General features: G+C 43.6%; 1 protein-coding gene across 1 annotated transcript; it reads left to right on the top strand.

Annotated features, from left to right (window-relative positions):
* The first annotated feature begins 1,264 nt into the window (after positions 1-1,264).
* On the top strand, positions 1,265-18,846 carry LOC129769459 (gamma-tubulin complex component 6). The gene is made up of 4 exons (XM_055771750.1): positions 1,265-1,805; positions 1,872-2,817; positions 2,871-3,223; positions 15,810-18,846. Exons 1-4 carry the CDS (start codon positions 1,377-1,379, stop codon positions 18,561-18,563), a joined length of 4,482 nt encoding a protein of 1,493 aa, XP_055627725.1. The 5' UTR covers positions 1,265-1,376; the 3' UTR covers positions 18,564-18,846.
* Positions 18,847-19,542: the final 696 nt, after the last annotated feature.

Below are 19,542 nucleotides of genomic sequence, written 5' to 3' on the forward strand. Positions count from 1 at the left end.
TATAAAATCAAATTATCTTCAGATTAAATTTTAGTATGAGATTATTATATCACACGAAGAAAACAAAGTTTTCCACTCACATTGAATACCAGTTTGATACGAAGAGGTTAATTTTCATTAATGATTTTTTATTTGAAAAGTGCTCATTCTGCCTGAAAACTCATCATTATCTTCGACACTTCACTAACTCGTAAAACGTAGTTCAATGGCGTGCCGTTTATTTCGTTTCCACCGTGAAGTGTATTCGAGAATCAGGCCCTTAGTCTCATCGCCCGATGGTGTCAGTATCACAAGAGAGATTACTTATCGTGTAGTACATTCTCGTAAACGGCTACTGTCAAAATTCAGCCGAATCGGACTCTTGGTTTGTTTCGGCCGTGTGTGGAAACGGGCGTGTCCGCAGATTTTAGAAAAATGAAAAAAATGGAAATTCCGCCGAATTGGTCGAATTGCACTACGAACTGCTGCCCCATCCGCCGTATTCTCCAGATTTGGCCCTGTGCGACTTTTTTTTTTGTTTCCAAACTTGAAAAAGTCACTCGCCGGGCAGAAATTTGAGTCGAATATGGAGGTCATCGCCGCCACGAAGGCCTACTTTTCAAACCTTGAGAAAACGTATTTTTCAGATGGATTAAAAAAAGATGGAACATCGCTGGATCAAGTGTATCGAGTTAAAGGGAGACTATGTCAGAAATAAATCACCACTTTTCCAAAGTTTTGATTTTTTTTGTAGGCTAAGTACTTATCGGGTGCTCCCGTGGCCGAGTGGTTAGCGTCATAACTAATATGCCGGGTGTTCGGGTTCGATTCCCGTTCTGGTCGGGGGAATTTTTCGTCGAAGAAATTTCCTCCGACTTGCACTGTGATCACGCGTATTCCTGAGCTTGCCACTCAGAATGCATTCAAGGCGTGTTATTTGGCATAGAAATCTCAACTAAGTACTAATAAAAATGACGCAAGTAATACTACGTTGAGACGGTGAAGTTCCTCTAGGAACGTTAGTGCCATTGAAGAAGAAGAAGTACTTATCGGACTACCCTCGTACGTTTCAATTTCTTCAAATATTTAAAACAATAATTTAAGTATGAGTACCGCATAGTGGCAGACATTCAAAACAAATCCAGTGAGTCGGTAATGAAATTTCTGCACCTACTATAATATGAACACCTTGCTTGATACAGCCGTAATATATCGTTTCACCGTTTTGTTTTGTTTCCCAGCTGTCATTTGCATTTCCCCCCACACGGTTCGTTTCTAAATTTTTGCACACACCACAAAGCGCACGGCGGGAGAACGAGATTCAACGGTGATGTAAACATAAACAAGGCAGCGCAGTTGCAGTTGCGGTGAAAAATCAATAACTTTCTTACGCAAAAATGTCTTCGGATGGTGTTTACAGTCTAATTGGAGACTTGGTGAGTGCGATTGGACAAAAATCCTGTCCGAAAGCGCCCGATGTGTCGTTGAAAAAATGCAAGTCGATAGCATTTGGGATCCTGCTCGGGAAACGCTCAGCCATCCGAAGAGGGTGTGTTGCGGAACCGACACAAAGTGATCTGGAGAAACAGTTGATTGCCGAAGAACCAATCGAGATGCTTCACTGTCATCTTTTTGGGATGCGCCTAAAGGCGCGATATAAGTACCAGAAACGGCGATGCGAGCGAATGGAAGAAGTTCTCGATCGGTTGGAGCTGCACCGGATAGGGGAGAGAGAGGGTTCGTTGGAGGAGAGCGATAAAGCTGCTCTGCAGTTTCTACTACTATTACGGGACTCGGTACCTGATGGGAGATATGTTGGCGAGGGAGTGAGTAGCACGATTATTGTTGGGATTTGCAGATTTTTTTTTTCACATGAAGTGTTTGAATTTTAGGAGTCATTCTTCGCAGGTGATTTTATGCCATCCGAACGTTTGGGGCCCTACTCGATATTTAGGCATGAACATTTTCTACCAGATGTCAAAATACTGCGCGCTTTTAGCGAGGAAAGATCTTCGAATCCATATTGCTTCAAAGAATCCGGAAATATAATCTCAGAGGAGCTATCCGGAATGATGGAGACGAAAAACCCCACAGGGCGAGAGAAATGCATTCCGCGAATGGAGAGCACCCATTTCAGTGACTCAATGGCTGAAATGGCCAATTATCAGGGTGCTTTTCGTTACAATCTAACGAAAGGGCCCATGGATGATGATGAGCAACTGTTGACAAGTTTCGAGATTATACCGGGTGATTCTGATCAGCCCGTGATTTCGGTCAGCAGTCAGCGGAACAAAATTTTCAATTTTAATTGGGAGAACCTGGGCAATCGTTACGTCCCTGTGGAGAATCAGTTTGCTTCCGAGTGTAACTCGGTGCTCCATTTGAAGGCACTTGGAGCGAATCAGCTGAAAAAGACGCTAGATGTGAGAGTGGTTCGGAACGATGATTTCCTGAGAGACGTTAAATTGCTGTTGAACGGAATCAGTTCCAGGTGCTTCCATTACGACGAGAAGAACCGGTTCGTGATGGTTGGGAATTTCACCGTAGCAGATTTGTCGCCTCTCACGATGAGAGGTATTGTAGACCAATTCGTTGAGCTCGGTACATGTTTCCGACGGTTGCAGAAAATGACGAAGAAAAATCCATTCAGTCATGCGATGATATTCGATGGATTCGTTTTCAAGGCGTTTTGTGATTGCGTCGAGAGGATTCTGTGTTGCTTTCGTGTTATTGTGAATAGCTACGAGGGTCGATCTCTGATTCAACTTCAGCGCAAGGTGGAACCAATGAAACAGCAGATACTTGCATTGGCCAAATTCTGCGGTATCCATCCGAAATGTGAGTTGTGTTATGTTGGTTCTAGATTGCTATAACAACTATTTAAATTACAGATGAAAGCGACAAAGACTTTCCCACTGGATCAGTCTTCCTGGACTATCTGTATAAAGAGATAATACATATAACAAGCTCTGCGGTGGCTTCCTTTCTTTTGCACATTTTGAAGCACTGCTGTTACGCTTATTTTCTATTGTTTCAACAGTGGCTGTTCGCTGGACAATTACGGGACCCCAGTGGGGAGCTGTTCATCTACTTTGTTAATCATTATCGACCGAAGACAAAACATTTCTTCGATAAGGCATTCCTGATTCGGAGACCTGCGGTTCCTGGTTTTCTTAAGGGTTATGAGGAGGATATATTGCTCTGTGGAAAGTACACAATGCTTCTGAAGGCGTTCCGGCCCACGGTGAGTATTCATCATCGAACCTGGTATTGTGTAATGTGTTTGCATTTAACTCCCAGAAAATGGCTTCTAAATAGTTGTTTAGTTACGATCGATTTTTTTTATTCTTTATTTGAGAGGTTTACAGCCTCCTGGGCTGGTTCTTCTCTTTATCGATGGCATTGCCGCATGGTTTCGTTGGGCCCTATTCCAGAAAACGAGACGAGCAATCCATCTCGTCTCGACAGTGACTAAAGCCGAGACGAGCAAAATATCCTATTCCAATACACGAGTTTTATTTGGTAGACTGGAAAGGCTTCTGACAGTTTCTCTCGGTATGATCAGTGATGTCAGATGTGAAGACATGTTTTTATTTTGAGTAAAACAAACATTTCAAAAATTGATCAATCGAGACTCTTTTCTCAGTGCCAAAATTCTAAAATCATAATAAAGAGTAATAAGTTTCATATATCTTTTTGTGTTATTGATTTTTTCTCTACTAGCATATGGTTTCATCACTCATACATTTCATTATTATGGAGTTCTTGAGGCCAATGTTTATTCACCTAATCCACGATTCCCCTTAATGTATTTCCATTCATATTTCTCATAACAGTTGCGCAATAATGTTCTCAAATTTTGTTCACATTCATTGCAATAAAGCTCGAAACAATAGGTACGACATTGTGAAATATAAATCAGTAAAGCGAAACATTGGCTTAGCAAAATTGCCCAAAAATTGAATTTGATTTTTTTTTTCGTTCAATATGATTGTGAAGACACTTTTTGTGCCGTGAAATATACTCAAAACAGTCACCTGGCATCCCTGGAAATGAATTTCAATGTTTACATTTGATTGTGTGATTCGGAAAATGCCCATTTAAAAATCTGTAAAAGTTTGCAATCAAATGTGGACTGTATTAAATTTTACTCGATTTGGTCGGATAAAAAACACTGTTTACACACTTAAAAATATTTTTTATTAGTTCTAAGTTTATCGGTTCGATAGCTAAAATAACTTTGTCGGTTTGGTTCGCAGAACTAAACTTCGAGTCAAAAACACGTCGTTTCGGAAGGCAAGAACTAACTCTACTTTTAATGTTGTCGATTTGAAGGTTGGAATAAGACTGTCTGAATATGCATTTTGCACACGCGCTCGCGTGGCTCACAGATTTGCTGTTGCAGTTGTGTGCGTTTCTGCACTCCCTAGGGGTGGGGCTTATGGTTTACGCTCATACACTCGGCGGTAGACGGAACATTCTCCCCCGGGTGATGTATCACATCAATGACACAAGCTGGATCCATTAGAATTGTCCTCGGTTGGCAACACTGAAACCTTGGTGATTGGTCGCCTGTACGTTGATCCGTTTGCGAAGACATCAACTGTTCGAACCAGACCATCATCGCCGGGATAGACGCATGTAATTCGACCCAGTTTCCAATTGAGTGGCGGCAGATTTTTGTCCTGGAGTAGGACGATCATTCCTGGACGAAGATTTGGCATCGTTCGTAGATTCTTCTTTCGTGGTTGAAGAGTGTTGAGATAATCACGGGTCCATGCGCGCCAGAAATGCTCGCGCATCAGCTGCAAATGTTGCCATCTATCTAATCGGGTAGCCTTTACATTTTCCAAGGATGGTTCTGCTAAAGCGATAGGAGGGCGACCGATTAAAAAATGTGCTGGTGTGATTACCTGAGGATCTGCTGGATCTCTGGAAACGGTGAATAAAGGTCTGGAGTTTAAAACTGCTTCAATCTCAATTAAAACAGTGGCCAACTCTTCAAAAGTCAACTTTGCGGTTCCGGCAATTCTTTTCAAATGCGTTTTTGCAGATTTAACAGCGGCTTCCCAAAGTCCACCAAACTCTGGAGCATCTGGTGGTATGAAATGCCATTCGATTTCACGTTGCTGACAGAATTGTTGAATTCGATTTAAATCCTGCTGGTTTTGGAATTGTCGGTAAATTTGATTGAGTTCGTGGTGGGCACCTCGAAAGTTAGATGCGTTATCGGAGTGTATCTGTTGCACTAATCCTCGTCGTCCAATTAGTCGTTTGAGAGAGGCGATGAAAACGTCGATCGTGAGATTGGAAACTGCTTCCATGTGCACAGCTTTAGTTGACATACACACATATACTGCAACGTATGCTTTAATTAATCTCGGACGTCGTGCTCCTTCCTTTATCCAAAGTAGACCGGCATAGTCGACACCAGTTACTGCAAATGGTGGGGACGGAACTACACGAGATCTTGGCAGGCTCCCCATAAGCTGTGTAGTATCGGTCGGATTTGTTCGGAAGCAACGAATACAACTGCGGGTTACCTTTCGAACTGTAGATCGAGCGTTAAGTAGCCAATATCGCTGCTGAATGGCATTGATAAGTCCTGTTTGGCCGACATGGAGTAATTCTTCGTGAATCGTTCTTATGAAAGCTTTAGTTATCGGATCCTTATCGGGTAAAATAATCTGATGTTTGGAAGCAAAAGGCAATGTTGAATGATCCAATCTGCCTCCAACTCGAAGCAAGCCATCATTGTATACTGGTCTCAAATTTCCTATTCGTTTACACGGTTGATTGGATAGAACTCGTTGAATCTCATCACTGAGATTTATGTGCTGCAAAATCTTAAATATCGCATCGGTTGCTCGTCGTAGCTCGATGACAGTGTGATGATTTGATTTTCTGCGATCTAGCGGATTTTTCTGTCGGCAGTTATCAACAAATCGAATAATATGCGACATAATTCGTTGAAGTTTGCGAAACTTATTGTGTTTGTGTAGGAAGGATAAAGGTTCTATACTTAGCGTTGATGTTGCTACCACAACTGTTATCTCGGGCAGGAGCTGATCTGGAACATGCGCTATTTCGTCGACGGGATAATCCGGACCTTCGTGGAATTTCGGTCCGTTCCACCAAAGGTAGTTCTGGCTCAATGCTTCGGGTAGTTGTCCTCGTGAAACTATATCTGCTGGGTTCGATCGTATATAGTTCCACTGACATTCTGCGGTGAATTTACGAATTTCTGCGATGCGATTACGGACAAACTGTTGAAGTTGATCAAGCGGTTTTCTCATCCAGGCTAAAACAATCGTACTGTCTGGCCACAGCACAATTTCTCGCACTTCCATCTTCAAGGCAGGAATCACTCGTTGTAATAATCGTGTGAGCAGAAGAGCAGCACACAACTCTTTTCGTGGAATCGAAAGCTCGTGAAGAGGTGCTACTTTCGATTTGCTGCTTAACAGACGTAGTTTAGCGGAACCATCGGCAAATTCATTGCGCAGATAAATACAAGCACCATAGGCAACTGAAGATGCATCTGCAAAACCATGGAGCGAAAATGACACCACATTGTCGAATGTTACACACCTGGGTACGTTGATATGGGTTAGCAGTGGCAATTCCGTTTTAAGTTCCTTCCATTGATGTAAGCACTCGATATTCACTGGCTCATCCCATTCAAGTTTCGCTTTCCACAATTGCTGTACTAAGAGCTTCGCTGTCACAATGACTGGAGCTATTATTCCTATGGGATCGAACAATTTCGATATTTCTGAGTAGATGCCCCTCTTGGTAACATTGTCGTTCGTCGCTTGTTGGCGGAAAGGATTCGTGATGAAGAATATGTCATTTCGTGGATCCCACAGTAATCCAAGCAACTTAATCGCTTCGTTTGCTCCATATTCCGGAATCGGCATTTGTTTCTCGCGGCATTCTTCTGGGATGTTCGATAAAAATTCTTCGGAGTTGGAGCACCATTTATGTATGGTGAAACCACCTTTGCTCAGCAACTTCTGCAACTGTTGCTGAATATCAACGGCGTCGTCGATTGTGTCTGCACCAGACAGTGCGTCATCCATATAAAAGTCTTCTTGCAGAACGCGAGCTGCAGAAGGTGTTTCGGCGGCTTCGTCTTCGGCGAGCTTCATCAGGCAACGGCTGGCTTGAAACGGTGCGGATGCTGTACCGTACGTCACAGTGTTGAGTTGCAGCACTCGTAGTGGATCGGATGGACTTTCTCTCCAAAGTATACGCTGATATGTTCTGTCTTCTGGAGCAACTAGTATCTGACGATACATTTTCGTTATGTCAGCTGAAAACACGTACCGGTATTTCCTAAAGCGTAGTATAATCGAAAATAAATCGCTCTGCACTACAGGACCTACCATTAGGACGTCATTAAGCGATAGGGCTGTTGGAGACGATTTAGCACTCGCGTCAAACACTACTCTGCACTTAGTGATACTACTAGTCGGACGTAAAACTGCGTGATGTGGCATGTAATACTTGCTTTGATTCGGTGTTTCGTTGGTTGGTGTAACTTCCTGGCAATGTCCAAGGTCTTCATATTCACGGATGAAATCTTGATATTGACTTCGTAGATTGGAATCCCGTGCAAGTCGTTTCTCTAACGACAAGAAGCGCTTCAATGCTAGTGCATAGCAGTCATCTAAATCACTAGAGTTCTCCTTCAATGGCAGCTTCACAACAAATCTACCGCTATCGTCTCGTTTACATGTATTCACGAAATGCTCTTCGCATGACCTTTGTTCGGTCGAATATTGACTTACGTTCGGAACATCTTCGATTTCCCAAAATCGGTGCATTCTGCTTTCGATGTCATCAATAGAGGCTAGATTTGAATGCTGTAATGTACCTGATGATGAATTATTGACGACACCAGCTACAATCCATCCTAGGCAAGTCTCTCGTAGTTGCGGTAAATTCTCAGCAAGGTTCAATTGTCCGGGTTTCATCAGTTCGAAGAACAGCTCTGCACCAATCAGCAAATCCACTTTGGCTGGCAAATGAAACTCTGGATCAGCTAGTGCAAATCCATTCGGAATCTTCCAACGTGTGATGTCAATTTTACTTGTGGGTATCGTTCCAGTCACTTTCGGTGTTATCAAACATTCTATTTGGTTTCGGTATTCACTGTTGCGGGAGCGGAAATGTACAGTAACCTTATCGCGTGCGAGTGTTCGTAGAGCGTTGATTCCAGTAATCGAAATATTTGCGCTTTTCTTCGGAATAGCTAAACGGTCAGCCATCTGTTCGGTGATGAAGTTAACCTGTGATCCACTGTCTAGCAGAACGCGACACAGGTGCGGATGATTATTCCTGTCAAAGACGTGAACCACTGCTGTGAGTAGCAGTACCGTTTTCATATCCTGTGTACAGTTGCAGGAACAGGTCGTAGAAATTGGTACTTCTCTTGTGACTGGTTTCGGAGCAGCAGCTGGCGGTTGGTGTTCTCTTGAAATAGCGGCATTCAAGTTCAGATCGCGATTTACAGCTTCTGTATCATCGTGTAGTTGTGTGTGGTGTCGCTTCTGGCACTTACGACACGTCTTGGACGAAGGACAATCTCTGGAGCGGTGTCCTTTTCGGAGACAGTTAAAGCAAATTCCCAATGCTCTAACCTTTTCATTCTTCTGAGCTGCGGATAAATCATTTAATTTGTTGCACTGGAAATTCATGTGCTGTCCACCACAGAAAGCACAAGCGTTGACGATGGTATTTATTTCGGCAGGTTTTGTAACGGCTGCATGGCTCCTAGTTGTCGGTAATTTCGCAGTAACAGGAACAGTTTTCGATTTCGGTTGTAATCCTGACGGCTGAGTTGCATTTTCACAGTTTTCGAGGATCTGACATCTGGATTTGAGAAACGCAGTCGTCGGTTCGTATTTCGGTAGCTCGTCTTTCCTCAAACTTGATTCCCAAGCTTTGCGTGTGGACCTATCAAGTGCATTGACGATCAAATACACAACCATGTGTTCGGATACACCAGTGAGATGTTGTTGTAGGTAACGAAGACTCTCAACATGACGGGTTGCTTCATCGAGCAGGGTTCGTAAATCTTTGCATGATTCTGTTCACATCTTGGGTAGACTAAATAGTCCTCGGATGTGTGACTCGACAATCACTTGTTGATTTTCATATCGTTCTGTCAACACTGCCCATGCTTGATCATAGTTACCCTCGCTCATTATTTTCGCGTCAAGTGCACCAACAGCGGATCCGATGAGAGCTTTATTGAGGTGAAATAATTTAATGATGTCGGAATCACCTGACATCGCCATCAGATCTTGAAATATAGCTTTAAATTTAGGCCAGGCTGAATAACTTCCATCGAACGTAGGAATTGGCGCTTTCAATGGCTGTTGCTGAATTATTACTTGCGGCTTATTCATCAAAATAGAATTTTCATCCTTGGCAGTCAATATCAAATCTTCAACAATCATCGACACAAAATTGTATAGATTTTCGAAATCTTCGTATATTTTTTCTTGTGCGGCAAGTTCGTCATCAGAAATCAGTTCCATTACTTTGCTGTGAAAACCACTAAATTCGGTGTACGCGGCTGATAAGTTTTTCGAAAAAACATTCAACTGCGCCAATCCTACGTTTTGTTCCCCTTGCAACGATTTCTGTATGCGCACAATTTTCAGTTTTATTTGATTACGCTGGCGAAAAACTGCTGCTAGCTCTTTCGAATATGCTAAACTCGTAGCACCTACATTATTTTCGTTGTCTGGAAATCCTCGAAATAACCCGTTTTGCTGCTCGTCATCATTATGCTGTTCGTCAGCATTCTGCTGCTTCTTGTTCGGCGAATGCTCTAGCGGCATCGTTGATTTCACTTAACTTAACGACACGTTATGGAGAACAAAACACTATGCAAGTTTGAACACGTTACGACAATCGTTACTGTACGTAGCGAATCACTATTCAAGTTCAAACACGTTAAGAAAAAACGCAGCACGGGGCGAATGTTCGAATCAAACAAATTCAAACGTGTTGTGACAAGTTCAATCACTTTTTTCGCGACGTAGAAACTTCTTCTTCTTGCGGGAAACACTTCAAGTCTATCGGTTCTGTAATCCGGTTCGCGTTGGACCAAATTATGTTCGGGGTCGGTTCTTCGATTTCGGTTCTCAAATGTGGACTGTATTAAATTTCACTCGATTTGGTCGGATAAAAAACACTGTTTACACACTTAAAAATATTCTTTATTAGTTCTAAGTTTATCGGTTCGATAGCTAAAATAACTTTGTCGGTTTGGTTCGCAGAACTAAACTTCGAGTCAAAAACACGTCGTTTCGGAAGGCAAGAACTAACTCTACTTTTTATGTTGTCGATTTGAAGGTTGGAATAAGACTGTCTGAATATGCATTTTGCACACGCGCTCACGTGGCTCACAGATTTGCTGTTGCAGTTGTGTGCGTTTCTGCACTCCCTAGGGGTGGGGCTTATGGTTTACGCTCATACACTCGGCGGTAGACGGAACAGTTTGCTCGTCTCGTCTTCTGGAATAGAACTCATAACTTAACGAAGAACTTGTTGTTTGCTTGTTGGACCAGATGGCAAGGATGTCCTCGACCCATGGCTCCAGGCCAGTGGAGAGGAAGCCGTGCCGTTGAAGATGCCGAAGTGTTCTTATTCCCCTTCATCGCGGAGGGGAAGGAACAAGGATCTTCTTGACTGATCCATTGTTCAGACGCTAGATCTTAAAAAATAGTTTGGCTTCTTTTAGGTAGCAGACAAGCGCTGCTACTCTTGTTGGATCGTCCCTCAAGATGCCTCTCACACTCCTGCTGATTCCATGAAGGTTTCGCTGATCATCAAATTTCGGGAAACCACACAAGAAGTGCTCGACGGAGTTGTGGATTTGGCAGAGGTCGTAGAGTAGATGGAAGGGTCCTCTATTTAATCCGTGTGAGACCGAGCAGTAACAGGTCCTCAGTATGAACAGGATTCGTTGTTCCCTCATTCCTTCAACATCGTCAAACCTGACAATCGTGCCCTTGACTTTTCTGAGGAAGTTCCCCCTCTCTTCGAACTACCTTTCGGTCCAAAAGGTGCGGAAAGAGTTGGTGATCCACAACTTCACATCGTCAAGCGGCACATCGCGAGTGAAGAACGGTCTGGTGTGATCGATTCCGGCAAACCGGTCGGCCGCTTCATTCCCTGCGATTCCCGGGGACCCACATGAGCACAGTGTCGGGCAATATGTACTTCCTGATGGCTTGTATCCATGGATGTTTGGACCTGGTCGCACTGATGGCGCTTGCCGAATCGGAGACGACCAACAACGGCTTGGAAGATGAAGTTGTAGTTACCTCGAAGATGCCGGCCACTTCGGCCGAAAAGACCTGGCAGATGTCCGCGAGTTTCTTGCTGGAAATCAGACTATTATTATTATCGCTTACCCCCTCTCGTGGAGACGGTATTTTTCTGCTATGTTGCTATGTGCTTTGTTGTAGATCGGTGCCAGAGATTTTGGGAGCTTGTCTCCAGCCAAACACGTCAGTTGAAGGCTATAGGTGAGGCGGCTGCTGATGATGGCTTTGGCCACCCGTAGCCGGATATTTCTGTCGTTGCTCCGGTGCGGTTTGGAAATGGTTTTCAACAGATTCAACCGGGTGGCACAGCTCTTCTTAACTTCCTCGAAATGGCGGAGGAAGCTAAGTTTGTGGTCAACAAACACTCCAATGATCTTTAGAGTTTTTCGGCGGGGAATGTTGTTTTTGTATAGCTGGACCCTGGAGTTGGGACCCTGATGTCTGTCGCTGCAAATCACCATATGGCCGCTATTCTGTGCTTGAAGTCTAAATCATCTCTCGGCCGCCCACCGGCCGATGGCATTGGTAGCTGCCAGTATCCTGATGCGTGGAATCCTATGGGTGTCACCCACTGCCATCAGAAGAATGTCGTCCGCGTAGGCAAACACGAAGACTCCCCCAGGTAGGACCTGGAACAGGCTATTCATGGCGACGAGAAAGAGGGTGACGGCAAGAACAGAACCTTGAGGTACTTCTGTTTCCTCGTGGTAAGCTCGGGAACCGATGTTACCAATTTTAACCTCAAAGGTTCGGCGTGTGGCGAAGTTCCTGATGAAGTGCAGTAATTTTGCGTCAACGCCCCAATCTGCCAGAGTTTTCAGCACTAACGGGATCCATGTTCTGTTGTATGCCTTTTCCAGGTCCAGTGTTACCATCTCCATGTGCTGACGGTTCCTGTTGGCTTCGGCTATCACGTTTCCGAGGGTCGCGAAGTAGTTGGTGCCCATACCCGGTCGGAAGGCGAACTGTCGATATTAAAATTTTCTATTTTCGGTTAGAAAGGCGCCAAAGATCCGCAGAGGACTGGTTTTCGTTGATAGACTCTAGAAAACCAGTTACGATCGAAATCATAATCTGCTTCCGCTGCGGTGAAGTCGCAATTCGAGAATTTTTATTTTGTTTCAAATCTATTTGCTAGTTATAATGATTTAGTTGAGCACATTCTCTTTTTCCCATCTGGTTTTGATTTGTAAGACTGAGAATTTTTGTATTTATTGTGTTGTGATTATTTTCACCGAGGCAAAGAAGATGATCGATTAGAATTTTTTCAATCACACATAAAAAAAATGTTTTTTTTTCGTCGATTTCAGTATTTTTTTTTTATAATAACATAATGTATTTTCTTCAAAAAATTGTCAGTGAATGTTTGAGTAAGCGCCGTGGTCTGCTGTTCGACGCAACTTTGTCGCGATGCTCTCACAAGAACGTTGTACGGCGCTTACGTCCATTTTCCGGATACAATTCCGGATTCTTGTAGACAGTTGCTTCGTGTCCTTGGCCCTCCAATTGTTTTTATACACTAGGGCACTGAGTGAGCCAAAGAAATCCTCTATTTTGCGGCACTGGGGCAAGTTTGTTGGGTTACGATCTTTCGGCACGAACGGTATCTTTTTCTCCTCAAGATACGCCTGCGTCTTCTTGGCGTAATGGGAAGACGCCTTGTCCGGCCAGAAGACGTACTTCCCATCCGCGAGATGCTCGTTCAGAAACGGCAGCAGGATTTTATCGAGGCACTCTTCTCGATAGATTTGTTGGATGATTGCCAGACCGCTCGGCTTAAACCAAGGCTTTGAAATGCCCCGGTCGGAAATGGCGATGTACAACATAACCTTTTTTTTAAACTTGTGCTTGAACTTGCATTTCACTTCAGGCGGTGTGGATGACTTGTCGCTGGAGTAGTAATTATCATTTCCTGGAATATGTGTTTTGGACATCGGAAAATAGCTTTCGTCGTCCAGAACGAAAGACGTCCCGCGGTATTTTTTGGTAATCCACCGACACTGTGATTTAACCGTCTCAATCTGCTCCTCCGTGTACTCCGGCGACCTCGTCTTCTTCCTGCAGACGATTCCTTCCATCTTGAGGGACCGATGGATCATTACGTGGGAGTAGCCATATTTCCGACCGGCGTCACGCAGGCTGGTTGCGTCCTTCTTGTCAAACAGCTTCTTTAACGATGTCTTCCTCTGCTTCGCCATTATCGTCACCGGACGACCACTCCCGACCTTCCGCTCTACGTTCAGGGAACCCAGGATACGATATACCGTACTGACAGGTACATTTTCTTCCTTAAAATGTGCCACCGTGAACTTTTTTCCTTGCTGGAAATGCGTTTCGTAGAACCGTACAATGCGTTCGCGGAGCACGTGCTGTTTCGACGCCATCTTTGCTTTGACTAAATTCGAACTAGCAAAACCAAACACGCCTACTGTTTCTAGGGAGCCCAAAGAGCAATTTTCTTGGAAAAAGAAAATTTTACGCTCTTTATTTGAGTTACTGAAACGTATTGAAAAAAATCTCATTTTTTATTTAACACCCGTTAAAATAATATCATTCACTCGCTGCAAAAACCTCATAAGTCATCATTATCATATGGAATTGGACTCCCTGGAAGGCGTGAATTCGATTTGTGATCTGGGAGTAAAGATCGACTCTAAATTGAAATTTAACGAGCATATAAGCATCGCAACCGCTAAAGCATACACTGTACTTGGTTTTATTCGCCGTCATGCTTCAGGTTTCACCGATATATATTACCTCAAGACGCTGCACTGCTCATTGGTTCGCAGCATTTAGGAATATGCCTCTCCGGTTTGGTCTCCATTCCAAGTTACGCAAATACTACCAATAGAGCGGATTCAGAGAAGTTTCATGCGGTTTGCCTTGCGTCAGCTCCCATGGAATGATCCAGTCAACCTTCCCAGCTATCCTGACCGTTGCAAATTGATCAATTTGGAAACCCTCTCTGACAGGCGTAGATCATTACAGCGACTATCCGCGTTGACGGCATTGAGCTTCGTATTACGGAATGGGGGAGTTGGCATGACAATAAGGGTTTGCAGAAGAAATGAACACACTTTCATACTAAAAATTATGAATGAAAATAATTTTTCCCAAATCAAATTAGTATTCTATGCAAATGAAAATCACTTTTGCTTGCAAGTAGTGCAAAAATATCATACAAAAATAGTGTCTAAAGATAATTTTATACTATAATTGTAAGTTTTGGTGAGAATATTTGAAAATTCATAGAAAATAGTTTAAATTAGGGTCAGAAAAACGTACTTGTAGTAGGTAAATAACGCCAAGAAAAAAATTTCATACACATTTTAGCAATTTAAAACTGCCTTAGGGCCGGCTAATCTGATAGAGAATAGTTGGATTCATACAAACTAATGTCGTATCCAGATTTCGACACCATTCCGCCGTCAACGCGAATTCATCTTCGATCTCATCACAGACAACGTTGATTGTCCCGAATTACTACAGCATATTCCATGGAATATTCCTCCTCATCGTTTCCGGAATTCTCCATTATTTATGTTACCTTTCCACAGAACGATCTATGGTTTTAACAATTTTTTTAATTTGTGTTTGCGATCGTTTAATGATGTTTGTGAGGAGTTCGATTTTTCTTTGTCCAAAAATATGTTTAGCGTTAGAATAAGGAGTTTAAGTTAATTTAATCTTAACTAAACAATCTGTACGACGTTGTCGAAGATGGTGAACGAATAAATAAAATAAAAAATGGCGTGATAGGCGTGAGATGAAACAGTATTTTTCAACCAGAAATTTTTGTGGAGGCTCGTGTATAGTTTGGGCATCATTCACATCATTCAAGGATTACATATATGTTCTGGAATCCTCTCTGCTACCTTTTTTGCGTGGATTGCGTGGAGACATGGAAAAATATCGAGAAATCCGTTCAGCAGAATTTGGTCCATAGTATTCCAACATAAATTTTCCATGTTATTAGCCGAAATGGCAAGGTGCCCAATTATTGACATGTAAATTAGCCGATCATTTTGAATTTTTCATTAATAATACTTATGAATTTTGAAATGGTCTTATAGAAACTGGATAGCTGGAATTATCATATTTAAGCACAATAAATAAACAAACAACTCTTTTGGACGAAATTGACGTTAAATATACTTTATTCTGGGCATTCAACAATGTATGAATGTATCTTGTTGAAATTCTAACTGTTTGTGTTGCAACGAGATAGAATCAGGGTGGTCTTATAGAAGTTGGACAGAGTGTATGTGACCCTGGAACCAGCCCATCGTTCCATGGTTTCTGAGTATTTATGGTTTCTGAGTATTTTTATCATGGTCGACTTTTAATGATAGACGACATGAGAGCACTCTTTGTCCCACCATGGGAGACGACATCGAATCGGGGTAATAGGAAAAAGATCGGGGATCTTTCATTGATGTTATTTTAAAATTTTTAATTTTTAAATCGTCTTCTCTCCCACAGCACCCAATCTTCACGCTGCGAATCCCCAAACTCGAGGTGTGCCTCTCGTACACCTCGGTCGGCCAGCTGAAGGCCCGCTGGCTGCAGTACGTGGCGAAGGCTCGGGACATCTGCGGGTCGCCCGTCACGGTTTGCGAGCTGTACGAGCGCAAGCAGCGCGAGCGGGAGGAGTTCTTCCGGCTGGTGGAGGCAAACTTCCGGCGCAGCATGGACCAGTGGCGACAGGATCAGAACGCTGAGGCACAGGAGCTGCGGCGGCGGAAGGAACGCCGCATGGAGGAGCTGTTGGATCAGTTGAACGAGATTCGGATCAGTAAGCTGAGCGCGAAAAGGCAGGAGCTGGAGTTGGAGGAGAAATATCGACAGGAGGGGTTGGAGTTTGAGAACAGGAGATTGTTGGCGGAGAATTTGGAGCGAGAACGGGCGGTGGAGAGTTACAAAGAGTTGAATCGGATGATGGATAGGAAGCTGGAGAAGGCAGAGGGGGAAGTGGAGCGGTTGAAGGTGCAGCTTGAGATCGGTGTGGAGCAGGCGGAAAGTAGTGAAAATGATTTTGAGTCGTGTGCGGGTAGCATGGTGTCGGTGTACGAGGATGCCCAGAAGAGTCCGATGAGTGATGGGATGGGAGCTATATCCAGTGAGGATGATAACGATAATACAATCGTGGAGAACCACCCGAAAGCAATGACTGCGAGCGATATTGTGAATTGTAATGATGTTGTCAGCGAGGGTGAGCGGAACAAGCAGAGAGTTTTGGGCTCGACTCTGGGCGCCCTTCTGGCGGAGGATCATGAGAACGCTAATGTGGATGCGATTAAAGAAACGGCAGTCGCCGGGATTCGCCAGCTAACGGAAGCGAGGAAGAATAAGTTGAAGATTCTCTCCAAAGAGTTCGATATAGTTGGAACGCATGCTAATGCTAATGTGGTTATGAGTGCTACGGAAGAGCGCCAGCGCAATCGACAGAGAATTTTGATCAGCGATTACGTCAGCAGGGAGGATGATAGTCGCGAGACGGACAACCCTAAAGTCGCCCGAGAGCTAAGCGCATTGGAGAAGAATCGTATGAAAATTATGAGCCAAGAGTACAACGTGATATTGGATGATCATGATTACAAGCGGGAGAGGAAACGAGAAATGTATCTCAATATTGATTCCGATAGTGCCAGGAATCGGCGTCGAGTTTTAGACAGTGAATACAATATTTTCACTGGGCAGCAGAATTTTGTGGACACTCCAATGTCGGTCGATAGTGATACGGTTAGTGAGGATATTCAGCTTCCGCTGATCACGGTTAATGATGAGGAGCCGCAGGACATCAATGCGAATCCGATTGAGCTGGAGAGTAACAAGTTGAAGCTGGATACGGCGGTTGCCCAGGAGAAGTTCAATGAGAGTCGCTTTGGCATTCCGGACACCGCTCTGTTGGCACAGGAAACTCCCGAAAGCGCTTTGAATACGGCCGGCTTGCAAGCAAAGCAAGGATTCGAATTTCCGCTGGCGCGTAGAAGTTGCTCTCCCTTGGGGCTTGAATCGGAGGGAGATTTCGAGGAGGATGAGATTTACAAGGAATTCATGGAAGCTATGAAGAAGCGGGATCTGAATTTGTGTGAATTGGCTCAGGTTAGTGATGATATTGGAAGCATTTCGGAGCTTCGCGATTTGGACAGCGAACTGAAAAGCGTTGATGTTTTGACCGTGACTCGATTCCTCCAGAGTTCGCTCGTGATTCCGCTGAAGGCCCATTTGGAAATAGTGAACAGTGAAATCATGAAAATGTGTTTGAACGATTTGGACTTGCTGGGACAGTTCGAAAGCTTGCGTAACTATTTCCTACTGATGGATGGAGAATTTTCCTGCTATGTTTGTGATAACATTTTCATAATGCTTGAGGAAGTTCGAAGTCCGGACGAGTTGTTGAATTACCAAACGCTGCACACTATTTTGGATTCGGCGCTATGTTCGAGCGCAGCAGGCGCTGACAAAAATGCAGATCGTCTCTCCTTCAGTGTCGAACAAATACCCGAACGGTTCGATCTGTACCATCCGAACGTTGTCAGCATGTTGAATCTCAGTTACCGTGTGGATTGGCCTCTGAATCTCATTCTAAACCCGGAAACCATCGATCAGTACGCGAACATCTTCAAGTACCTCGTGAAAGTTCGTCGTGTCAGCTTCGTTCTCGGGAAATCCTTCCAACTGCTTAAGGAGTCATTTAAGCAGTTCGGCAAACGGATACTCACATCGCCCCAATACAGCCGGGTTCAGCTGATTTCTCACAAGCTGTCCCATCTGGTTAATGCACTCAAAAACTACATAACCAGCAGTGCTCTGCTGGCCTCCTGGGAGTCCTTCCGCAAGGACCTGGAATCCGCCGCATCCATGGAGGATCTCTACCGGAAGCATACGCATTACATCAAACGGATCCTATTTCTGTGCCTCTTGAACAAGAAAAGCGTCGAGTTTTACAACAACATGGAGGAGATCTTCAAGGTGGTGCTTCGATTCTACAAGCATCTCAAATCGAAAAGCTGGCGACCACGGGATAAACTCAATCCCAGCTCACCTCTTGTTCATCCAAAGTACGATCAGATTCTGAACGATGAAAGTGATTTCGAGAAGCTCATCAAGTACACGATCTATCTGGGGAATAAAATGTATGACTACGGCTATCAGAAGGAGATTCACGAGTTCATCAGTGTCATCAACATCAATGGGTACTATACCAGCAGCGCCGAGGAGGAGACTAACTGAAGGCCTCATGTTCCTTATATCATCGTGCTTCCTATTGAAGGTCTTCGATGGTGGGTGATTTTTATTTGATTTCTTATTACTAACTTTAAAAAATCTATAATAGCTTATAATGTACAGTTAACCATTGTTTCCACGATGGCCATTGTTGTTATGTACACACACTCTCGTTCTAGCGATGAGCGCAAATTATCGAATAATTTTCTCATCGCGTGCCTATTATCATATAATGTGTCAATGTGTAATCAGAATCATTCTCAAGTCTGAGCGAAATGTATATGTTAGCAAAAGCGAATCGGAATTCCTAATATGATATAGAAATCAGAGAGAACTTCCCTCGAAAAATATTTTGCAGAAAGACAACGACGAAGACGTCTCGCTGGGGTAAGTGCATGCAATTCTTATAAAAAACACTAGCTGACCCTGCGAACTGCGTCCCACCCAACATTAATTTTTTGATATGAATATTTTCAAACCTTTTTTACGGTTTCTTACTAAGCGCACATTCGTGGGTCCAATCGCAGAACTCTTCATTAATTGATTACCATTTAACTCTTTACAATTTCTTTTTACTACAAAATTCCTAGTACTTCTTCAAAAACTCAACATTGTAATATTAGGCTGTCAAAAAAGTCCTGCGATATTTTTTTTGAATTTTCATTTGTTCATAAAATTAGTTACAATCATCTGTTTTAAGTCAAATATACGCCGTTTTGTTCGATGATTTGTTCCCAACGAGATGCCAACTTCATAATACCCCTGTTATAGAAGCTCGCTTCCTTATTGGCAAAAAACTCGGATAGCCAATTTTCACAGGCCTCTTTTGTGGCTAACTTCTGACTACCTAGCTCGTTCGCCATGGACAAAAACAGGACACTTGGTGCAAGGTCCGGACTATACGGCGGATGCAAAAGAACCTCCCATCCGAGCTCCCGGAGCTTCTGGCGCGTCACCAAAGAAGTGTGTGGCCTGGCGTTGTCCT

Source organism: Toxorhynchites rutilus, chromosome 2 (genome assembly GCF_029784135.1).
Source record: "Toxorhynchites rutilus septentrionalis strain SRP chromosome 2, ASM2978413v1, whole genome shotgun sequence".
Lineage (NCBI taxonomy): Eukaryota > Metazoa > Arthropoda > Insecta > Diptera > Culicidae > Toxorhynchites > Toxorhynchites rutilus.

What these genes read in the sequence shown, in the direction of transcription:
- LOC129769459 (XM_055771750.1), top strand. Translation starts at nt 1,377, where the DNA reads ATGTCTTCGGATGGTGTTTACAGTCTAATTGGAGACTTGGTGAGTGCG. An exon ending in CTGCGGTATCCATCCGAAAT is followed by an intron (nt 2,818 to 2,870) that starts GTGAGTTGTGTT and finishes TTTAAATTACAG; the next exon opens with ATGAAAGCGACAAAGACTTT. An exon ending in TGAAGGCGTTCCGGCCCACG is followed by an intron (nt 3,224 to 15,809) that starts GTGAGTATTCAT and finishes TCTCTCCCACAG; the next exon opens with CACCCAATCTTCACGCTGCG.